At 38.3% G+C, this 24,721-nt stretch overlaps 1 protein-coding gene across 1 annotated transcript; it reads right to left on the reverse strand.

Moving 5' to 3' along the window:
* Nucleotides 1–5,428: 5,428 nt before the first annotated feature.
* On the reverse strand, nt 5,429–21,174 carry akt2 (v-akt murine thymoma viral oncogene homolog 2). Its single transcript, XM_053501214.1, has 14 exons — nt 21,051–21,174; nt 13,477–13,672; nt 13,160–13,288; nt 12,478–12,589; nt 11,929–12,067; nt 11,687–11,818; nt 10,701–10,766; nt 10,502–10,570; nt 10,288–10,410; nt 8,798–8,926; nt 8,452–8,666; nt 8,220–8,307; nt 7,053–7,155; nt 5,429–6,960 (listed from the first exon to the last, which is right to left on the reverse strand). Exons 2-14 carry the CDS (start codon nt 13,520–13,522, stop codon nt 6,881–6,883), a joined length of 1,431 nt encoding a protein of 476 aa, XP_053357189.1. The 5' UTR covers nt 13,523–13,672; nt 21,051–21,174; the 3' UTR covers nt 5,429–6,880.
* Between the last annotated feature and the right edge of the window lie 3,547 nt (nt 21,175–24,721).

The following is a 24,721-nucleotide window of genomic DNA, read 5'->3' on the forward strand; positions in this document are numbered from 1 at the left end:
CACCATAATACTCTACATCCATGAGTCCCCCAGATCTGCTCCTTTACCTATGGCAAATCTATTTATAAAAATGCTTGGCTAAATAAATAGGTTTTTAGCCTGGACTTAAACACTGAGACTGTGTCTGAGTCCCGAACACTATTTGGAAGACTATTCCATAACTTTGGGGCTTTATAAGAAAAAGCTCTGCCCCCAGCTGTATTTTTCATAATACGCGGTACTGACAAGCAGCCTGCATCCTTTGATCGAAGTAGGCGTGGCGGATCGTAAGACACTAGCATTTCGCTCAGGTACTGCGGCGCGAGACCATTTAATGCTTTATATGTCAAGAGTAGTATTTTAAAATCAATGCGAAATTTCACAGGGAGCCAATGGAGTGAAGATAAGATAGGGGTGATGTGCTCATATCTTCTGGTTCTGGTGAGGACTCTCGCTGCTGCATTCTGGACTAGCTGAAGCTTATTTATGCATCTAGCTGAACAACCAGACAGTAAGGCATTACAATAGTCCAACCTAGAGGTGATAAAAGCATGAACTAGTTTTTCTGCGTCGTTTAGCGACAATAAATTTCTTATTCTGGCAATATTTCTGAGGTGAAAGAATGCTATCCTGGTAATATTATCTACATGTGCTTCAAATGAAAGGCTGGAATCAATAATCACACCAAGGTCTTTCACTGTTGCATTTGATGGAACAGAAAGGCCATCTAAAGTTACGGTGTGATCTAAAATTTTACTCCTAGCTGTATGCGGTCCTATGACTAGAACTTCTGTCTTATCCGGATTTAGCAGAAGGAAGTTAATTAGCATCCAATTTCTTATGTCCTGCACACATTGCTCAATTTTAGTAAGCTGTTTTTTCTCATCAGGTTTTGCTGAGACATATAACTGTGTATCGTCAGCATAACAATGAAAACTAATACCATGCTTACGGATTATGTTGCCCAGAGGAAGCATGTAAAGGGAAAAAAGCAGTGGACCTAAAACTGAACCCTGCGGAACGCCAAACTCCACTAGAGAACATGCAGAATAATCACCATTTAAGTCTACATACTGATAACGATGGGTCAGATAGGATCTGAGCCAGGAGAGGGCTGTACCCTTAATTCCCACTACATTTTCTAATCTGTGAAGAAGAATAGCGTGATCAACAGTGTCAAAAGCTGCACTGAGGTCAAGTAATACAAGCATAGTTACACAACCCTGATCAGAGGCCAATAGAATGTCATTTACTACTTTAACGAGCGCTGTCTCTGTACTGTGATGAGGCCTAAATCCTGACTGATACAGTTCATGTATGCCATTTCTATGTATATATGAGCATAGCTGCTCCGCTACTATCTTTTCCAGGATCTTAGAGATAAAGGGGAGGTTTGATATTGGTCTGTAACTGGACAGCTGACAGGGGTCGAGGTCAGGTTTCTTAATTATTGGTTTGATAACTGCTAATTTAAAAGATTTTGGAACATATCCAATGCTGAGTGAAGAATTAATTATTCTCAACAGGGGTTCTATTATTGCTGGTACTATCTGTTTAAGAAAATGTGTCGGTACAGGATCTAATATACAGGTTGATGAATTTGAAGAAGAGATGAGTGAAATTAGTTCATTCTCTTCAAGGGGAGTAAAGTATTCGTAAAGTATAAAATATAAATGACACAATAACATGCCCCTTCTGAAATCAGGTTGTCTTGGTCATGCACTTTTTAGACGGTCCCTTAGTGACTCCATCTCTATAATGCGCCGGTAAGCATTGAAAGCGTTTCTGAAAGATTTAGCTCCAGCAGGTTGTAACAGGAGAAGATCTAAAAAATATTTATTTGTAATCGGTTCTCTGTCCACTCCAGATTAAGAAAATCGCTATTTGTAATTTTTGTGTGTTTATTTGTCAAGATAGAGAAGGAATAATTTTGAATTAATTTGTCCGCGGTCCCACATCATCTATCCCGCTTTATCCTGTATGGTATGGTATGATAAACCCAATCCACACACACAACGCGGCAATTTGCAAACGCCCATTAGTCCAATCTGCATGTCTTTGAACTCAAAAAACCCACCAAGCACGGGGAGAAGATGCAAACTCCATGACCACAGACCCGAGGCAGGTATGACCCGGGGCCCTGGAGGTGCAAAGTGACACTGCTAACCACTAAGCCACGCGCCGCACACACACACACACACACAATATACTAAAATTACATAGAGACATTGTAATATTAATATTGTCTCAAATGGCTATTATACCTTCACAAACCAGACTAGCATTTGCATCACATGCACATAAATGCGTTCAAATACATGATGTGGTCATTTAGTGTACTAGGAGTATTATCATATTTATTAATAAATCTGTTGCGTTTATATATTGTAGGACTAAAAGTGTAAGATAGTGCAAAGTGACCAAGCCTCCCCGTGGGGGAATCGAACCCCTGTCCTTCTCCGCTGACCTAACGAGGAGCGGTCCTAAACCGCCACCTAGTGTACTTTTTCAAGTGTACAAGTGTTAGCGGCTCATCTAATGGAAAAGACATGAGGAGATGAAAAGCCTCGTCATTAAACGCAGATAACACGAGTCACCATGGCAACCAAAAAAAGTCCAACACTGCCCCCTAGTGGCAGTAGAAATATCATTCGATTAATTCAAATCTTTTATATCGCTCATTCTGTACAGGGTCTCTGGGAATAAAAAAAATTACGCAGAATAATTTAGATATAAACACACTATATAAAACTGAAGATGAAATACACAAAAATACAGTTTAACCATGTATTGCCATTTTTCAAATTTAAATTGAAATTGCCATACACAGTATGATATGCAGTTAAATGCTTCCCGGGACAAAAAGAAAGATTTTTCTGCGAGAAATAAATGACACTGAGTACAATTATAAAGTGTATACCCATAATTCCATTACAAGCTATTATGATTATGTTAAACCTATGTTACCTAAATAAACAGCATTATATATATATATATATATATATATATATATATATATATATATCAGGCCCGTAGCCAGGGGGGTTCGGGTGGTTCGAACGACTCACCCCTCACTGCCAAAGGTCCAGAATTTTTTGTTGTTATTATTATTATTATTATTATTCAGACAGATTAAAATTGTTGGGCATTATTTAAAATAACACTTTATTACAAAACAATTTACAAAAAAAAAAAAAAACCCGCGACGTGACAAACCTGCGCAGCAACTGACGTTTTTTTTAAATCTGTGCGGCGGCATCCAGCGGTGTATAATATGGGTCGAAAAGAGCAGGAGAGACGAAAGAGAAAGCAGGCAGCAGCGTCATTATCGCAGAATATTAAACATATGTTCAAAAAGACAGAGTAAGCAAAACAGAGTAAGTCTGTTACTACCTCAAGATCAAATCGCTAACGCTAGTTAAGTGGTAGCTAATCGTCAACCCCACATCACACACAGAATAGTTCTCTTGTGCCTTTTCTTGAGCAGTCTGAATGGCTATGACAAGTCTGTAACATCTTAAATAAACATTAACAGACAGTAGCCTATCTGATGGATCTGTGAATTTATTATGTTAAATAATGTTAATCTATCAAAAAAAAAAAAAGAAAGAACGACAAGTTCAATGCGTAAACAAACCTGCTTGACCATGCATAATATTAGGATTTATTAACATTTTATTTTGAATTAATAAATTATTCTATTAAATTAGTAAATTTATTGAATTATTATATTATCCATAGGCGATGCTGTCTGGTGTCTATACGCGGTGTAGACAGCATTCGAATGAAGTTTATCATAAATAATTGTTACATAAAACATAAAATAAAATAAGCCCACAAAAAATATTTTTTACTCATCCCACAGTCTTGTAAGTACATTAACTGATCGTCTTTTCCCCGTAATATTTGTATATTATTATTATTATTAGATAATTAATGGTAATATTTTTATATTTGTTTATATTCCTCATTTCGATCTCTTTACTTTACATTCTGAATGTAAATGATAGCCTACTGTAAATGCTCGACATGCCAATAAAGATTGAATTATTCTATATGACGGGATTTTAAAGGTTGAATTTATATATAAATAACAATTCTTTGAATATTATATATATTTTATATAAGTTCAATAAAGTGAAGAGGCAAAGACAAAGAAATGAGAGAGCATGTTGATGAGAGAAGTTGAATTTGTGGTTTAATAATATTCCAGTAAAAATTCCTTAAATGTATTCTGTTGTTAGTGTGGTTTTTAATCTTTTGAACACTGAGTGTGTGTGTGTGTGTGTGTGTGTGTGTGTGTTTTTAGAGTAAAAAGTCGCAGGTGATCTCGATAAGCAATTTGACAACATTGTAGTAAATATTTTTGGTGCATCAAAAGCATGCACATTATGATACCAGCAGACAAGCTAATCCAGCACATGTCACTAAAATGCAGTATTTAATCCTCAAAATGAAATACAAAATGAGTAAATACTCAAATACAAAATACTGAGAAAAAAGGTCCACTTAAAAAAAAAAAAGAACCCCCCCTGGCCCTAGGCTGGCTACAGGCCTGTATATATATATATATATATATATATAAGTGACCGGAGGAAGGTCACCTGGTCTGACACACCTCAGGAACAATGTGAATGTATAACAGGTTAGTTATTCTAATAAATGCTACGTGTTGAATTAGCTTTTGTCTGTATTAGCGCAGTGAGACCAGCCATCAGTCTCAGACACAATTTGGCATAATGAATTCTTATAGCAGTAAATTCTTTATTTTTCAATTAACTACTGTCCACTTGAACTCTTTTTACTTTTTTACTGGCGAAACATGGAATCACACAATGTTCAGAAAAAAATTTGATCATAGTGTAAGTTGCATTTCTGATTTAAATCCCAGCACAAGTCTAAAAACTGACTAAAAATTAAAATTGGTCCATAGGAAAAAGATGGTGCTCACAGAACTTAGCAAGCTGTTGAACTTATAACCAAAACCATAGTTATCAATTAAAACAATTAAATAATTATATAATTATTTATTATATTATACTGTTCAAGAAAGAAATCGTACATGGAGACTGGCAAAAGATGTTGGTTGTTTTCAGCAACCAGTTTGGCTGTCAGTCGTGTTGGAAATTTATAAATTGGTCCACGATAAAGGCTTTACCTTGAAAAGCTGACCTCTTGATTGTTGGGAAGGTCGAAACCAGTTTGATGTACAATATTGTTTTCACTAGTGAAGTCTGGGGTTTGAAGAATTAAGCCCCTCATTAAAAAATTTAAATAAGATAAAGAACAAAAATCACACACAAGGTGTGCATACTTGTGTATCATTCCTGGTGAGTGGTGGTCCTCATGGTATAAATCAAACTTAACATGAATTACAGAACACCTTCACCATAACACAAAGTTCCACAAGCAGTTGCAGTATTTAACAAAAAACATGAGAACAGACAGCTGGTGGAATAGATTATATTTATATTTCATCAGGATGATTTCATGAACAAAAGAACCATAAAAAGGTCACATCTGCTCTTTTCAAGAAACAAAAAGTTTGCAAAATAAAACAAAACATAAAACTTATTTTATCTCACTCTCTCCATCAGCTCTCATCCTAACTGAGATCGTTTACCAGCATAACACGGAGAGACGAGGAAAAGAGCTAAGGAGAGTGACGTTTCAAATTCTCATTTAATAAAAATCTCTTTACATCAAAGCCTGCAGAATTGTACAGCTAGTGACTGGGTGTTTTACAGCAAGAGGCCGGCTGCACTTGTGGGGTGTGGTCACGCGCAGTCCTGCATAGCAAAGTTGAGTAATTCCTCTGCAACACCTGCCGAGTGAGGCCTTTGGTGTCTCTAAGCAATGAAACTAAGATTACATCTTCCCAGTGCTTGTACTGTGTGGAATTCCTGCCATCTGTAGCAGACCCCTGGGTTACACAGTGATGACAGAGCCTTACAGGTGTCGAAAGTGGACACACTCCACACACACACACACTCGCCACAGAGCTGCGGCTGCTCTTTTCCCTTTAAACATTTACTGTATCTGTATGTGTGTGCATATATATATATATATATATATATATATATATACACATACACACACACACACGTATATATATATATAGCGACCCCATCCCCCCCCTTCCCCCTCCCCATTATGGGTCCTGTACAAAATCGAATCAAAACACAAACACAAAGATGTACATTCAGAGCACACACACGCCTAATCATTCACACTAAACCACCACACACACATACACACACACACACACATTATATCAGCAGTACATGTTGTTAAAAGACCACAGTAACAACTGAATGCATAAAAAGGGCACTTGCACTGCAGGATGGCTTCAATGCGTGCATTTTTCCTGTATTAAAAACTGTAACAATCTGAAGCTCTACTTCTTTTTAAACTTGGTTAAAACGTGCATACAAGTGTGTGTGTGTGTGTGTATACAGTATATGTTGTTTCTGAGGTGTTTAACACAACGAGTCGAGGACTCATTTTATTAAAAGGTGTGAACAGTGTGTAGTGTAACAGACAGCCTGGAGGACCAATCTGGATCAGGTGCAGCTTAATGAGGCCTTCACTGCGCAACAGACTGCTGATCTCAGTGAGGAAGCTGCTGTGGTGTTTGATTCGCTGGTGAGAGTGTGTGTGTGTTTGTGTGTGTGCGTGTTTTACAGTTTGCTGGTAACAGTGTGTGTGTGTGTGTGTGTGTGTGTGTGTGTGTATGAATGGTTGTTTGCATGATGGCCAATTTGCTGGTGTTTTTAAGTGTAGACATGTGTTGCAATGATATCTGGCTTGCTGGTGTGGGCGTGTAAGTGTATGTGTGTGTGTGTATATGCATGTGGGGTTTGTGTGCGCACGCATATGCGCGTGTCTGTGCAGGTCTCAATCACTCCCGTACACTGGCAGAGTAAGAGAACTGAGGGAAATGTGTGCGTGTATCCGGGTCCTCAGTATCCAGACTACCATCTGCAAAAACACAAAGAAACATAAAACAAGACTTAATACGCTCCATTAACACTCTACATTACATTAAACTTTACTTCAGACTTTATACTCACACTGGTCAGGCGGCGTGACGGTGATGGTCTGCAGAGTGAACTCCTCATCGAAATAGCGTGTATCAGTCTCTGACGTCACCTGAGGCTTAAAGGGCGGGGTGAGCTAAAAACGACAGAGATAATGTAGTTTATGTAAGAACAAAATCAAATTAACGGGGACAAGAACAATGGGCTTTTGCTACCATATCTGGGGACATCGGCAAGTTAAACGGACACACTACGGAGGCAGCTCTAAGTGACTAAACAATTTATATACAATTTAGATACATATATGCATCTCAATAAATTATCATTGAAAAAGTTGATTTATTTCAGCAATTCAAAAATGAAACATATGTATTATATTGATTTAATACACACAACTTTACTCTGGACCTCAAGCAACTTGGATTCTGTGTCTCTTCTCTCTTCCTTCAGACTCTGGGACCTTGACTTCCAAATAAATTTACTTTGATCAGAAAAGAGGACTTTGGCCCACTGAGCAACAGTTTGATTCTTTTTGTCCTTAGCTCAGGTATGCGAAAGTTGTAGCCCATGTCCTGGATGTGAATTTTAAGTTAAAATTAACTTTGAGCTGATTAGCTGTCACTGGGTGACACATCCTGGGTTTCCAATGAATTTTGGGGTTTCATTAGATGCAAGCCATAATCATCAAAATACATCAGCCTGTGTGCAATGAAGCTATAGTTTCACTTTTTTAATTGAATAACTGAAATAAATAAACTTTGATGATATTCTAATTTATTGAGATGCACCTGTACAGTTTTGCCTTCACACCCAGTGTTTCTGGGACAAGCTCTGAATCCACTGCACTCCTACTGAGCTTAAGTGAAGCGATGACCTGCCTGGCCTTTTTATTTATTTTATTAAATCATCATAAATTGACCCCCTTAACCCCCAAATGCTGGTAAACCAATTTAATCAGTTACCTAACTGGCTAAAAATATTACAACAGGTCAGCGTAATGTCTCATAGGAGCGGACACTTTACCCTTAAAAAAAAAAAAAAAAAAATATATATATATATATATATATATATATATATATGTACATTTTAAAACTCATTCACTGAACACCTAAATCACATGTAGAAGAAGCAAGTGTTAGGCTGTCCAGACTATCCAGTCACCTCGCTGATCTTTGTTTCTGGTTCTCGGTTACTGCTCACCTTTTTCTGCAGTACATCCTGCCAGTTAATGGAGGAGAAAAACTTGTGAGACATCACTTCTTTGGCATCTTCAAAACTTCCTCCCAACCTTTATTCAAGGAGAAAGGATCAGTGAACACTATGGCTGACGTATCAGCTTCACGTTTCAGAAACACACCTTCTACATCCTTTGTATTTAGGGATAACAGTTAAAATATCTAAGGCTGACCACAGGACAGTGTCTTTGTCTGACCTTTGTTTCGGGTCTTTCTTGAGCAGTCCAGCAAGCAGGCTCTTGGCCTCAGGTGACAGGTTCCGGGGAAACCGGATCTCCTCCATAAGAATGAGCTCAAACAGTCGCTCGTGATCCTGATTATAGAATGGAAGTCGACCGCACATCATTTCATACATGACCACACCCAGACCCCACCAGTCGACTGCCCGTCCGTAATCATTATCCTCCAGTACCTGCAGACAGATAAAAAGAGACACAAAGATGTAAAACAAACAAACAAAATAAAGACTAGATGTATTTGGCAAGAATATGGTGATGGGGGGGGGGGTGATGGGGGGGTGAGAGTTTGTGCTCGTGTGTGTACCTCAGGAGCAAGGTACTCTGGAGTTCCACAGAAAGTCTTCATGGTGGCTTCATTGGTAATTCCCTCCTTACACAATCCAAAGTCTGTGATCTTAATGTGTCCGTCTTTATCCAGCATTAGATTCTCCAGCTGCGGAACAAACAGGCAGTCAAATTAAACAAACAAACAAGCAAACATCACCTGCTTAACTTAAATCTCACTAGGGAAAGAGAGCTAATTACCAACATTATTCATTAATTTAACTAATTTAAATAAGTGTCTTTCTTTTTTTATGAAACACATTTCAGTGCACCTTATTGATACTGCCTTAGACAGAACCCTAATCATATCTCTAAATATTCATAAACATCTAAATTTCACCTGATCTAGTAGTTGTTAACCTCCTTATTTGCCTAACAAGTCAATGACCAACCAACATGAAGCAAGTAATGTGCATAAGGAAAGACGTGCAAGAACTGCGGGGTATAAAGTTACACCAATCAAAGATTAGGAGTCTGGCAGGTGCCGCCTCAGCAACACAAGACACAGGGGAGAAAAGTCTCAGATGTCCAGCACGTAATAGAAAACAGTTCCACACTCAAATCCTGGATACTGGACTGTGGACTGCTGACTGGTGCTTAGGGTTTAAGGGTTAAACCAGGCTGCATCATGAGTTCCTTGTCTAAGCTGTATGCGATGTACTTCTTAGACTGCTAAAACTTCACAAGAAAGGCAGGACAGAGGTATCGTTGTGTGCGTGTGTGTGCATTCTGCTCTAATCTTGGAACACTTGTTGTACCAAGCCACTTTTAATAAGCAAATAGTTCTGGTGTCACATGAAACCACTCAAACCAGTACAGTTTATTCATCATAGCTGAGTCTGGCCTCAGTAAAATACTGGCGTTAGTTGGTAGATCTGAAAAAGCTGCAGAAGAACTTTATAACATGTAGGAACTGACATAGTCTGATGGCAAGATTGCTTTGGATCACCAGTGTGTAGTCACCGGATGTGCAGCTGTATTTGCCGTTTAAGACTTTGTGGCCTGACATCTAGCTAGATCATTTCCCTTCATGGGCAAGGAAAAAATTGTAAATAAATAAGAGACACACGACCACTAAGGTGGAATAAAGTGCTTAATGCTAACAGATTAGAAACGGAAACCACGCCCAACAGGGTCAGATGATGTTACAATCTCACAGTTAATCTGGTCATTGAATCAGGTTACCAGCACTGCTGGAGTAACACACCTAAACATAGTAACAAGCTGATTTATGATATCAGATGTAGAAAATACAGCTAATGCAAATGCCACTTCTCTGTGACAGTACTGGTGAGGGTACATCCATGCAATATACACAATGTTAAGTACAGTCTTAAATCTATTAATACAGTATGTACTATGTGGTTTTTATTACATTATAATACGGGAGTCTGGAAAACAAGATATGATCTATAAGGTGGAAAAACAGCAAAAAACAGTAAACGAAGTGTGTGTGTGTGTGTGTTTGACCTTCAGGTCTCGGTAGACAACATCTCGAGAGTGCAGATACTCAAGCGCAGAAACAATTTCAGCTCCGTAAAATTGTGCTCGATCTTCAGTGAAAACGCGTTCGCGGGACAGGTGGAAAAACAGCTGGACACAAACAAGGACAGAGAGAGGATCAGCTATACGGCATGTGGCATTAAGCTGTGTACCTAATCTTCAGTGTGTAGGTGTTAAATACCTCGCCTCCGTTAGCGTACTCCATGACAAAGCAGAGACGGTCATGAGTTTGGAACGCATACTTTAGTGTCTAAGCACAAAAACACAAGTACCAGATCTTTACATATTTATGGGCTTTTTTTTTTTTTATTAATTAATTTTTTTTATTTATCACATCACTGACTCTTCTCTGCAGGTCTGCATGTATACAACATTCTTACTGTAAGGAAGGGGTGTCTGGTGTTCTGCAGCACCCGGCTCTCTGTGACTGTGTGCGCCACTTCATCCTGAAACACAAACACACACAAAAGAACTTTCATCTACAACCATGCAGTAACTACTGAGAATAATGCTGCAGTTATCATGCTAATTAAAACAACAAGACAGAATTAGTGTTTACTACGGTACCGGGCAATAAAGACGCCTGTTAGGAGTCTTTTATTACTGGATAAAATATGAGTTTAATAAGTGTTGCTATGCCATAAAAAAATTGAAAAATTAAAAACGGCACATGAACATAAGGAAGCTAATATTAGGCTTAATGGCATATTAATTACTTTGAAACATCAGCATATGTTAAATGTCAGAAAAACAACTTACTCCACAATCATTTTTCTATAAATATCATAAAAACTGTAGTCCTCCATGTTTACTTAAAACTCAATATAGTGACTATTCTTGCTCACAAGCTTTAAGTATTTATGATCTCTATATCCATCTATAATCTATCAACCGTTCTCTAGTGCAGTGGTCTCCAACATTTTTTGCACCACGAATAAGTTTTATGCGAAAGTTTTTAATTGACCAGCCATCACACGCTCGTAACGAAGCATAATAAAGTGCAAAATAAAACCAACAGTGTAATGTGGAATTAGTGTGAGCCAGGAGCTTGTTTCCAGGTAATGAGACGTTCTCATCTAGGAGTGGATTCTTCACGGCCAGTCTGCACAGATGTCACTAAAGCGAGACTAATTTGTATTGATCAATTCAGCTAGGATTCTTTCAATTTTTTTTACATTTATGACCGAGATGCACCATACAAAAGTCAAAATTTTACACATCCTCAACTCAGAGTGCTGCGGATATGTTTGCGCTAACGACCCATCTTTTATCTCATAGTGGCGTTCCACATTACGGCTTATTATTAGGACCGCGGTTTCGGACGGACAGACAGAAATTTGTGTGTGAGATCGTGTGTATTTGTCACCTTGGCGATGATGACCTCCTTCCTCAGAATCTTCATGGCATAATGCACGCCTGTTGCTTTCTCTCTGACAAGAATCACCTTCCCAAATGTGCCCTTACCCAGCAGCTTCAGGTAGTCAAAATCGCTCATTGTCTATAGCGCAGACACACACACACACTTTGTTTAATGTTACATTAATGTGAAAAAAGAACCAGTATGCAAACAAATGGTTTATAAAAAAACACTTTGTATGTGAATCTGACCACTTTGTTGCGTGATTTCGCCGAAGGTGTCTCCATGCTGCTGTCTCCTGATGAGCTGAAGTTAATGTCCATTGGCTCCTCCTCTTCTCGTGTCTTCAGTCCATTTGCTACAGCCTGGATGGCGCGGATCCACTCCTCCCTGGGAGGATGATAAAGTGGTAGAAAATAAGATACAGTGGAACGTTAGATTATGAGCATAATTCGTTCCGTAAGCAGGCTTGTATTTCAAAACACTCTAAGAAATAATGGAAACTCAAATTATTCGTTTCACAAAATTGATACAAAATATTACTAATATTTACTTATAACTATATTTACTTTTTTACTAGCTCTAACTGACTCCCTCCATCCTAAATGTATGGACAATTTATACAGAGAACTCCTGCCAGTGATCATCTATGTGACTGTCCAGTGTTTTAATGTGAATGTTAAGCGTACTTCACAATGATCCGTGACTGTACATCAGAAAGACTAAATAATGTGTGCTCTACAGCAAAAACACGAAATATTAAAGAGGATCACTGGGTCTCAGTTCCTGCTGTCCCCTACCTCTCAGAAGGACTGTCCACATGAAACGTCCTCTCAATAACCGTCGTCCACTGAAGGCAGCGAATAACGAAGGTGTTGGGACGTGGACGCTCGGTCTTCATTAGCTGGCATTCTGTAAAAGGACAACACACATACAGCTCCTTACCACAAGATAAACACAAACACACACTTTAAATGTCGGAATGTGTGTGAAGGTTTGTGCAAAAGGTAAACATCAAATCAGGTGATCAGTTTAGTTACAAGTCTTTTATGTGGCTGTACACTGATTCAAAAAACACAAATTAATATCAATTCAGCAAATTATAAAAACATCCCACACACAACCCCCCCCCCACACACACACAAACACACAACCCCAAACAACCCACCTACCAGAACACACCCACCCACCAACACAACCCCGCCTGCACACAGGCACGCACTCATTGTAAATAACTCCTTCTCTGTGTACTGTTTACATATAAAAATTATTTTTACACTGCGACAAATGCAATTCTGGTTAGATGCTAATTGTATTTCGTTGCCTTGTACCATAACATGTGCAGTGACAAAGTTAAATCTAATCTAATCGCATGATTTGTGGTTTACCATTTGCATCCACACTCAGTCAATTATGCACTCTCACGCAAACTCGCACATCAACTATTCATTTATTATCTTTCAAACCAACACACACACACACCTGCTACAGAAAAGTTGTTGAGGGGTGGCTGGTTAGACTCCGACACATCAGGTTTCTCCTTATAACCGACAAACGACCCATCGCTCTTTAGGATGAAATATCGCGGCCTCCATGTCTTAATGTATTCACCTACAAGAGAATCACAAGGTGTGAGGGAGCAGATACACTGGGTTAGACACAAACTGGTTAAAAAATGAATAAATCAGTAAAGTAAATGCGTCTCTAGGTTATGAATAATCCCTTTAAACTCTATAATGGTAAAAACTATAACTACACGGCCCCACGGATCAGAGATAGACATATGAACAGATACTCACCTCTCTTTTGGAGCCAACCTTCTCTGACCACGCTAGTCTCATTCATGCTGTGTTTGTGTGTGTCTCAGTGTGTGTTCGTGTCACAGTGTGTGCGCAATTGGTGGAGAAAGAGTTGAAGGATCAGCAGGCCAGATCAGAGTAACACACACCCAGTAACACACACATACACACACACACACACATACACACCGAATACCTGAAAGACACACAAGATTCATACTCAGAATGTGAAACAAATTTACAACAATAATAAATATAATAAACATCATTAACAGTACTTTTGTGAAATGAAAATTCTATAAAAGTTGTGTGTTACTGAACAGCATTACACATCAACAAGTTAACAATATGTTTAAAAGACACACAGAACACAAACTGTGTTGAAAGACTGTTGTGAAAGGAACCAGGAAATCCTTAGCAGCTCGTCAAGTCAAAACCCGGTACAACTCGCCATGGTTACGTGCTCGAAATTCTGAAACGTACTTACACAAGGGAGAGGAATCACCAGGAACTGCCTGATCCGATATCACATCACCATACCTTCTTTAGGTTACAATTCGAACTACCACAATGTTTATAAACATCCCAAAATCAGTGTTTATTCTTTCAGATATTTTTTCAAATAATCATACCGAATACTGGATTACTAACTACCATCAGTCGAACACTGTTAGGAAGTGTTTTTCTTTTTTGGGGGGGTATTAAAGAAAAAGATATGTCTTAAGTTGTCGTTTAAAGACATCAGAGACTCAGCTGTAAAGACATCTAGAGGAACTTTATTTGACAACTTGTGGTGAAATGGCAGAACAGTAAAGAGTCTTGATGTGCATCTTCTTCAATCCCTGAGAGATCAAATTCAAAAATTCAAATTCAAATTTTATTTGTCACATACACAAACATACACAGTACGAAATGTAGTGAAATGCATTATACGACTGCCATTGACCCTAAAAGAGAGTTAAATTTTACAAATAAGAAATAAATATGAATAAAAGAAATACGATAGAAATTAAATAAAAAAATTAAATTAAACTAGGAAAAATAGAACTAAAAATAAAAATAGAAATGTGCTAGGAAAAAATAGAACTAAAAATAAAAATAGAAATATGATGTACAAAATAGAAATATACTGTGCAAATTTAAATATACTGTACGGTGTGTGCAAATATGCATAGACCATCCAAGCAGTGCTGGAGGATTGGAGGCAACGTGGTGCGGTGCGAGATGTGACGAGAGCTGAGAGGTAAGAGGGTGCTGGGCTGTTTTTAGGTTTGTAGGCGAGCATCAGGGTTTTGAATTTGATACGGGAAGCTACAGGAAGCCAGTGCAGAGAGCGGAGAAGTGGCATGATGTGGGAGAACTTGGGATGTGCATTGGAAGATAGAGTTATGATTCCCAAAAATTGCAGCCTAGTTTAAAGTTGTCAAAAACTGCTACAAGTTCTCTCAGACAATTCATAGCCAATCATGTCTCCTACGTACTCTGTAGATAAAAGCTCTTAGACATTTTTTTGACAACTTGGCATAAGTTTGACACGATTCGCCAAAGGGATGTTAATGATTAATTATTATCCCCAATTAATAATTTAATTGATTAAAAACGTATTATGTTGTAATGTTTGTTTTGGGTAATAATGCTCCGTAGCTTACAAATCTTTTAATTTGTGCACCACAAGGGGGCACACATCCTGTCATCTTTGTAAAATGTAAAACTGTACAGCCGTCCGCAACATACATACGAGTTCTGTTCCGAGAGCTGGTTCTTAAGTCCAATTTGTTCGCTAGTCCAATAGTCACAGTCTAGGTACTAGGATACAAACACAATAGTCACAGTATAAAACTAAAACTTGTCCTCGTTCTTAAGAAACGTTTTGATGAATATTTTTTTTACTTTTGCCTCCATTATTATTTCTTGGCGTTTCTTAGCAGTACCAGCTTCATCGCTGCTGTTTTTACACACGTGACAACGTACACCAGTCATGTGATCTAAATTTTGCGATTAAACGTGGGCGAACACATGTTCGTATCCTTGAAAAATTCATAACCTGATTGCTCGCATAAAAGGGGACCTGCTGTATTGTTCAGTATTCTGTTTTGTTTGCCATTACAGCCCTGAAAATGACCACAGTTAATCAACAAATTTTAATTATACAGTTTCCCTTTATTTCAGCACAAATTCCTTACATAGGAATCTTCATCACCATGTTTTCATTCCTGCCCCAACTTATTTAACCAATAAGCAAGAGGAATGTTCACACACAACTTGTATTGCTGCATTTTGGCTAATAGATATTTGTGTATCAAACAAAACAGAGCTAAGAGGAAAAACAGACCAAGTTAAACTAGTGCTAATGATCTTGAGGTTTGAAAACAACCTTAGTATTGACTAGCAACAGAGCAGTATGGTTGTAGAGCAGTATGGAGTTGGTCTTATATCAGCTATAAGGATTTGCTGCAAAGTCTCGGCTTAAACGGGACTTATTTTGCAACATACACAAAAGCAAGACGAGGAAACAAAACAAACTTGTTCAACCACTAAAAAAGGACCCTATAGAGCGCACTGAGATCCAGATAAGAATCACCCATCAGGCACCACAACCAGAAACGGCACTGAAATAAACAAACGCATTTAAAAAAAAAAAAAAAAAAACACAATTGCAGATCAACTTCTATTTCCAACCCAGCTATTATCTTAGAAAAAGGACAAAAAGGTCTAAAACCAGCAGAACAATTTCAGGCACTGGAAAGGAAAGACACATATTTCCTTTTTCCTTAGCATCGTAACTGACTTATATTTTTCTTTTACACCCTCATCCTTGTTTCAAAACTACCCTCATTTGGGGTAAACACCCTCGTGTTATGTTGGTTAAGAGTGCACGTCTGACATCATGCAGCTCTCTACAGCCTCAAGTGTGTTTCTGAATCCTACATTCTGAGTGTCTCACATCTGCTAACCACGAAAACACACAGCCTGCCGAAGTCTGAGAAAATAACTGGTCGACATGGTAGGCCTACATTTTCTCCATCAGATTATCGCAGATGCTGTTCTTGTCTTCCATTTTAATATGCACCTGTTGATCACTGTCGGTGAAGTGCATATTTACTATTCAATTCACAACACCAACACCGCATCTGCATTTAGTGACATCAACAAAACTTCAAGAGCGCGGATGAATGTAAACTAAGCATGTTTTTCATTAACTGACTGACTGGAGTCAAAAACTTTACTTATTGAAAAGCGTATTAACCGATAATGTTTGTTGTGATATTTTTCTGTAGCTCACACATCTATTAAATTGTACACCACAAGAGGGCATACCCTCAGTTTTCAGTCAGGGCAGGAATAAGAACACTATGTGACCGATTTTAATGGTGAAAAAGATGACAAAATTGAATAAGGATATTTATAAAATCATGATGCTTACACAATCGCAATACAAACCGAATTAGGACCTACTGTAGGTATCAAAATGTTATTGTATCGAGTGGTCGCTGGTTGATGGGGGCAAAGCGAGCCAACTCAAGGCAGCCTGGTCTAAACTTGAGGGCGATTTTGCATGCATGTGCAGAAGCAACGTAATAATTTTCTGCACATTTGCTTTGTATCTTATGTGCATATTAACGGTGCATTCAATGTAGCTTATTGCATCACAGGATTCAATAGACAGGGACAGTTGTCTCCTTCTTTTGGCTGATCTACACTTGCACAGCATGTACTCAGAGTCAAAATGACAAACTAAATAGGTGGTTTCAATGTGACTACCATAACATTTTAAAATATAATTACAGACAATTTATCATCAAACTCTTTAATATTAACTCTTTTACACATAAATGTCCTCATGCAAACCCATTTGCAAATCAAGTGGGCTCTGATACAGGACCCCCCGCCTCTAAAGATGGCAACATTGCCTTGGCATTGGGTATGAAAGGAGTGGAGTGGGGGGAGGGGGCATGTCTTGTTTTTGATATCCCCCTAATACCTCTATCTCACCTATGCGGTTTGACTCGCAGTGAGATGCGGTGTTAGACACCGTGAGCTGCCGTGAGTGACCACCTGACGTTCCGCAAGTTTCTGCAAGGTCCGCAATTTTTTTTTTACATTTTTCACAATTTTTTTGTGCGGAAAGATGGAAAAGTAATCACAGCCCCAAAACTCGTGGGAAATCATGATAAAACATACTGACGGCCACCATGCAAAAAATATATATAAACACGTATTTGAGATAAGTGGATAACCAAGAAGGGGAGGTAGTGATGATACTTTAACATGTGAGGCTGTAGGGAGGATTAAACAGTTAGCACATAACTTTAGACTAAGTTTTTTATTTTCGATTCTCGTTAAAAAAAAAAAATTGCGAAAACGGACACCACTTGGGTCATTCTAGTTTTTTTAGAGACGCAGCGAAATCTAAAAAAAATTGCTTATTTTCCTACAAAACCTGCCTTCTAGAGTTATGACAGATTACTAGAATGTGGTTTTGTCTATGACTGGTTCGGATGCCGCAGCTTTGACATGGGAGTAGAGATGTGAGAAGAAAAAAAAACTTGATTCAGTTAGCATTCCTATTGCGTGTGAACTCACCACATATCGCTGCAGTGTCTCGGAAATTATTTTTAAATTATTCCAATTTATACATGTTTGCGTTTGAGGTGGTAAAATGATGCAGTTCCTCTATAATCCTGTATGTGGTGTGCTCTAGACTGTTCACACATTGGCAGGCAGAGCAGCATCATGCCTGGTAGGAGAAAACTATCTGCTAAGTTTGTTGAGGATTGTAACAAAGCTGGAAAAAATTTAATCAGAATACAAATTAAATTGGCACCTGGGTATCGTGGTGATATCGTATCGGGAGCCCCAGTGATTACTGTCCATACATAGTAGCCAATCCTATAGCACGACGGCGAGACTTAAAGCAGCTCATTCCTTTGTTAGTAAGAAATGACAGTAAATCTGGGAGACGGTGACCTCCAAGTAGAGAACTGTATATTGAAGGGGTATTATTTTAATCTTTATAGTGTGAATACTGTATGAATGGGGCATCTGACGCTTAACTAGTCTCACTAGTTCCTTTCTAGGGATGTTATTGAATAATCATTATAGATTTAAATAGATTTTTTTTCTGGATTTTTCCAAACTATATATAATCTGGATATTTCTAAACTCGTGATGCAGAATCCCAATATTATTCAAATTAGTACCTGGGTATGGTGATAATATTGGATCAGGTGTTCACTGGTGATTCCCCTCCCTAGTTATCGTTTTATTGATTACTAACATGTTTATCAGTTAAAACAATATAATTGGTCTGTATAATTGGAAGTGTAAGATTAATACAACCATAACTGAGACTCAATTAACATGGAACGTTACACACAGGATTCCTGATCTTTGTTAGACAGACATCTTAGAAACTGGTATTTCCTATGATTTAAATAAGCATTATAGTCACGATTCATACACGATCTGTGTTCACAGTTCACTGCGTTAAATATGCTAAAAGACTCATTCACTGAACAATAATAATTAGAGATGGGGGGAAAAGAAATCGATGCAGTTACGAATCCAGATTCTGCCCCCAAGTGGCACAGTGGTAAAGTGCTCGCCTTATCATCCTGAGAGTTTTACTTATTTTTACTTTATTTTCACATTTATAATAGAGAAGACTCGATCGATCGATCAGCCAGTGACCAGAATCGGTTGTTTTAGTTTGATTGGTTTTGACCGGTGATCGGTTGATCAGCCTCAAATATAAACAATTCTGTACCAGGCGCAGAAATTTCCCAGTAGTCACTTGTCCTTAAAATGCTATTCATTCCAATATTATTGTTCCTGTAATTTTCTCCATAACTTTTTATTGTAGTGTATCTTTCTATTGTCTTGTGTGATTGTGTTTTTTGTATGTTTCAATTGTTTTTTTTTTTTATGTTGTGTATTTGTTATAAATAAATTTCCCAGTAGTGCAACAGAAATGCATTTTTATGGCGATACATTATCAAAAATCCCATGCATTAAAAGCCGAATTGGTCTCAAACCCAGTCATTAAACACGCTTGCACAAGTCTCAAAACACAGAGTGCAAATTAGTTGAAAAAAGTGTGTGTTAGTTGAGTTTAGAGACTCTGGAGGCATTTGAGGAGGTAAAACTATCTTTAAATACTAACGTTTATGTTTTTATTCATATTTATTTTTTTATAAGTTTTAATTCTCTTTTTAAGGTCACTGGCGATCGTATAAGCATTTCACTGCATATCGTTCTGTGTATGACTGTGTATGTGACAAATAAAGTTTGAATTTGAAAACGCTGCCGTTTCTTTATAATCCTACAGACCGTGAACTCTGTACTATTTACACATTTTGATCCCGTGTGGAATTATTTTTTAAGTTTGTTTAGAAATAATAATTATGACAGAGATATGTGCTGCTCAGTTAAATGTTAAACTCTCGTATTTGAAGTTAGTAGGTATTGTTTAAATACTGTGGCTTTTTTAAGTGAGTAAACTAAGGTTATAAGGAACGGGCTACATTTACATCATCATTAAACTTTCTTTAAGGTTTAATAGTGTAAAAAAAATTTATACAGAATGGGGATATTTATAACATGGTAATACTTATAAAACCGCTATTTTAATGGAATCGGCACCAGAGTATCGTGATTAGGTCGTATGGGAGGTGACCCGTGATTCCCATTTCTAATAATAACTGAACAAGGTTAGCATGAAGTCCTGTGCTGATCCAAGTTTTAATCACATTGTACATACTGTTCTAGACAGAATAGAAAACATATATAAGTATGTCTGTACTCAGCTAAGGTTGTGTGTAATGTAGGTTACAGCAGGTCTGAATTCCGGAGAAGACTCACAGCTCGGAGAGTCTCGGCTGCACTTACAGTACACATTACATTACCTTAATCTGTCTGTTAAACTACAACACCTAGATAAAGAACAACACACCTGGACAAACTGCACAAACACACACTTTAAATCAGAACGAAACTTTACACACAATCAAACGACTTTAATAATAACCTTTTTGGGGTCGCGTTAAAACTTCAGGCAGCAAAGTGACGCTTAACAACCCAGCGGGGGGAAACTTTAACTGTAGATAAATAGTTAAATAGTTTTAAGAGGTTTATATTTGTTTTCAGTCGTAACATAAACTCAAGCTCACATCGCATTCCACTTATAACATGAAACCTGTGTGTGTGTGCTTGAACAGGGAATGTGTTAGCATGCTAAGCTGTAGGTTATCCAGATCAGTTAACATGCTAGCAGCTGTCGCACATTTACACACACACGCGCTTTAAAACGGAAGCCGTTATACAAAATAAAAAAAATCAGAGAAACGGACTTTACTGTGATCTAACATTTACACTCCCTGATCTCTCGTCCTAACCCGTGCTAATGCTAACGCTAGCTGCTGTGGATTCTGCTTCACTTCCAGCGGCGTGTTTGTTAGCTGCAGGCTGCTACAAGCTAAAGTGACTGCGCTCTTCAAAGCACACACATCGGATTACCAGTGCAGTGTTTTGACCACAATAAAGCGCTAACACTCATCGGTGATATTCCCACTCACCGCAGCTCAGCACTCCGCCACGCCGTCCACACTCTTACTTCAGTTTTTCACTCTACTTTGGAGGTTTTTTTTAGGCTTCAGGCCTTCAGCTCCTCACCAGAGCACAAATAGGATGTGACGTCACGCGAACGTCAACAACAATAAAAACATCCCCATTTTCTCACGGACTCGTTATATCGTTACTCCATTTTTTCCCCTTATTCATATTAAAACTCAGGTGGTTTAATGTACACCTTATAGTGGAACTGTTTAGACTTAAAAAAAATATATTTTACACTTTATTTAAACGTATTTGTATGAGGCCTGACTCATGAGGCAGGATTGACCAAACCAGGGATCCTGGGGAAACATCATATCTGTGTCCAGAGAGAGAGAGAGAGAGAGAGGTTATACTTTCATTCAGCTTTGTCCTGGTCAGGGTGGTGATGGAGGCATTTTACACTGCTGCCTGCATGGGCAAAAAAATAGTCACATATCAGACGGGTAAAACTGTTGGCCCGCATCAAGCAAAGAAAACGAAAGAGATTTTAAATAACTGGAATTGGTTAAAATGCATCTAACACATTATTAAAATCTGGAAGGATAGTGGGGAAGCATTAAATTCAGCCAGAAAATTGCTATTGGGAAAAAACGCACAATTATAGATCACTTAAATGCTTGGTGAAGTTGCATCATCTAAAATCAACAGTGAAATTCTTCCTGTCGCCAGTCACACGGGACAGGGCACCTTGCAGTCAACGAGCTGCTCCCTGCTCCATAATTAACGATCCCTATCTCCCATCCCAAGGAGCGGGCCACAACTTCATCTCCTTCAGACAGGGACTGGAGGTTCTCAGAGTTTCCACCAGCTTTCATCCACAGACTGCTGAATTAATTCTCTAGAGGACGTTCCAACTCCTGCATGCCCAAGAAAAAAAAAATGGGAGCAATTTTTTAAGCTCAAGTGGTCTGATGAGTCCAGACAGACCTTATCCAAGAGCAGTTGGTGTGTTAAGGGAAGAAGAAAAGTGCATAAAGCGATGCACCCATCAAGCATAGTGCCCACTGTACAAAGCTCTGGAGGCGATGTAGTGATCTGTGGTTGCTTTAGTTGGTCAGGTCTAGACTAAAATCAAGTGAGTTGATAACCTTAAAGTTAGCACTATCACTTTCCTGGCTAGGCTTGATTCCGGTTTCTGTGTGCATGGAGTTTGCATGTTCTCCCCATGCTTGGTGGGTTTGCTCTGGGTACTCCAACAGTCCAAAGACCTGCAGATTAGGTTAATTGGCGTTCCCAAATTGACCGTAGTGTGTGAATGAGTGTGTGAGGGAGTGTGTGTGTGTGCCCTCTGATGGATTGGCGACCTGTCCAGCATGTACCCTGTCTTGTGCCCTAAGCCTACAGTACAGGTTAACACAACTATGGATTGTTTCTTCTCCGCTGACACAGCTATATTCCAGGACTCAAATTGTTAAAGAGTGGTTCTGGGAGCATGATGAATAATTTTTGACACATGAACTGGTCACTATGTTGCACACTTCAATCAAAGTGTGTTGGACGTCAGCATGAGACTTTTGTGAGTGTGTGAATTTTTTTTCCAGGCTTTTGATTAGCCAATATGGTTTTATCATTGGGGTTATATCACAGTCTGCTGGGTTGGTATGGTTATTCAGTGTTTTTTTTTGTTTTGTTGCATTTTTAATATTTTTTAGAAAAAAATGAGGAAAAAGAAAATACCAGGGTACACGTGGACTAGGTCTTAATAGCATGTTTTATGAAGGTGAGTGAAATACAGCGGACCTGAAGGACACCCATGTAGTACATAGTAAAACTCATCACAATAACAAATTGACAATAACCACATTTTAATTTGTCTGATGATGTGAGACGAATCAAACCTTTTACAATCATTTGAACAGGACTCTGCAAGAGCAAGAAATCAGACTGTGCGTTTGTCTGCCAGCTCAGTGATTAGGGGTCATCTACCTCATAAGGGAGCAAAGGTTTACTTTAGGCTGCTCTAATGCAGTCCACAGTGCAGATGAATTATTTTTTTTTAAAAACACAAGGATTAAGAGACATTAAAAAGAGAGAAAGTTGTTTCTGGACTTCCATAACAATTCTGTAAATAAAAAATAATAATAATAATAAAGAGTTGGGGAAAAAATCGTATCCTCATATGAAGACATTCAGGTCTCAAGAGGTTAATATCAATATTTCAGACACAATATGCCATATTGTTTTCTGTTTATTTTTTGGTCTGCTAGCAGAAATATATCCGTAAGAAGCATCATTTACTTTATAGCATATAATTAAATTGGGTGGCTAGCTTACAATGATTTGCACATACCTGTTAAATGTGCTTCTAGTAAAATTTACATTACTCTTTCCTTTTAATCTGATATGATATAATTATTAAAATTATTTATATTATTATATAAAATTATATATCTGAAAACTATAGTGTGCCATGTCCTTTAATTATGTCCCTAACTTTATTGTAGTAACTTTCAGAATTTACACACCAAACACAGATGAACGGACACAAGGAAACGGTCCAGTGTTGTTATATGAAATGCAAGCCTCTTCTGGAGCATTGCTCGACCAATCAAATCAGTGGACCAGAACAAATGCTTGTATAAATGAACATATTCAGAGACAATTCTAGAGTCTGTTGAGGCAAAAATATTACAGGGGCATTTTCAACCAGCTATCAACATGTTTTTCTATTATCAATAATAAATAAGGTTGTAAACCCTTTAGGGGCCCCATACTGGCCTGGGGCCACAAGCAGTTGACAGACATTTACAGATTTTGGCAGACGCCCTTATCCAGAGCTACATTATACATCTGAGTAATTGATAGTTAAATGTCTTGCTCAAGGTCGCAACAGTGGCAAGGTCATTCCACAACAGGGACACGGCAGAACACATTCTTCACCTCACTTGTCAGAGGACGGACTTGTACTTTTACAGCAGTTGAGTGTTCAGTGCTCCTCATTTTGCATGGAGGGAAGAAATGTCCCTCATGTGAACATGTCCTACACTTTCCTACATAAGTCTGAACCACATTTCAGGGAAAGGAAAATTCATTAAGGATTACTGATTTTCATTTGAAGAATATTAAACTCCATTAGGTTTCAGTAACTGCTCAAGGTCAATTTTCCTTTTTGTACTGCACTGGGCATTTGGCTATCTGAGACAGAAAATGTGAGAAACTATGTAACAGCAAAAGCTGTGCAGCTGTACTGGTTGAGCCCATGTCTTCCTCTCGGTTCTGTAATTTCTATAACAGAGTACTCTCTACCTTTCCATGCCTTGAAATGTTCGATGTTGGATGATTTTTTTTTCTTCCATGCTGCCTCCAGACACAAGACTATGTGTGTTTTACAACAGCTGCACATCAGGCTGCATGTAGCTTTTGTTCTTTTTGGTCTCTTTTTTCATTGTAAAGCGCTTTTGTTTGTTTAGTTCTCTCAGTTAAAGATTGTGCGTGGTTCTTCAATAAGAGGAGAAGGAAACCTAGGGAGTCAGAAGTATGGAAAAAGGATTATCTGAAGGGTATTTCAGCTGTAGCATTACAAAGACATACTGTAGGGGAGCTCTGAGACCTGTGTTAACTTGTTAAAGAAATAGTAAAATATGGGATAACTACAGTTGCAGTCGCTCAGAACCTTTAAGAAGACATGTTT

Source organism: Clarias gariepinus, chromosome 7 (assembly GCF_024256425.1).
Source record: "Clarias gariepinus isolate MV-2021 ecotype Netherlands chromosome 7, CGAR_prim_01v2, whole genome shotgun sequence".
Lineage (NCBI taxonomy): Eukaryota > Metazoa > Chordata > Actinopteri > Siluriformes > Clariidae > Clarias > Clarias gariepinus.

Excerpts from the sequence above, each read along its gene's own strand:
- akt2 (XM_053501214.1), bottom strand. The coding sequence starts at position 13,522 with ATGAATGAGACTAGCGTGGTCAGAGAAGGTTGGCTCCAAAAGAGAG. Across the intron at positions 13,289-13,476 it reads AGGTTGGCTCCAAAAGAGAG|GTGAATACATTAAGACATGG; the intron begins GTGAGTATCTGT and ends ATTCTCTTGTAG. Across the intron at positions 6,961-7,052 it reads CGTCACGCCGCCTGACCAGT|ATGGTAGTCTGGATACTGAG; the intron begins GTGAGTATAAAG and ends GTGTTTTTGCAG.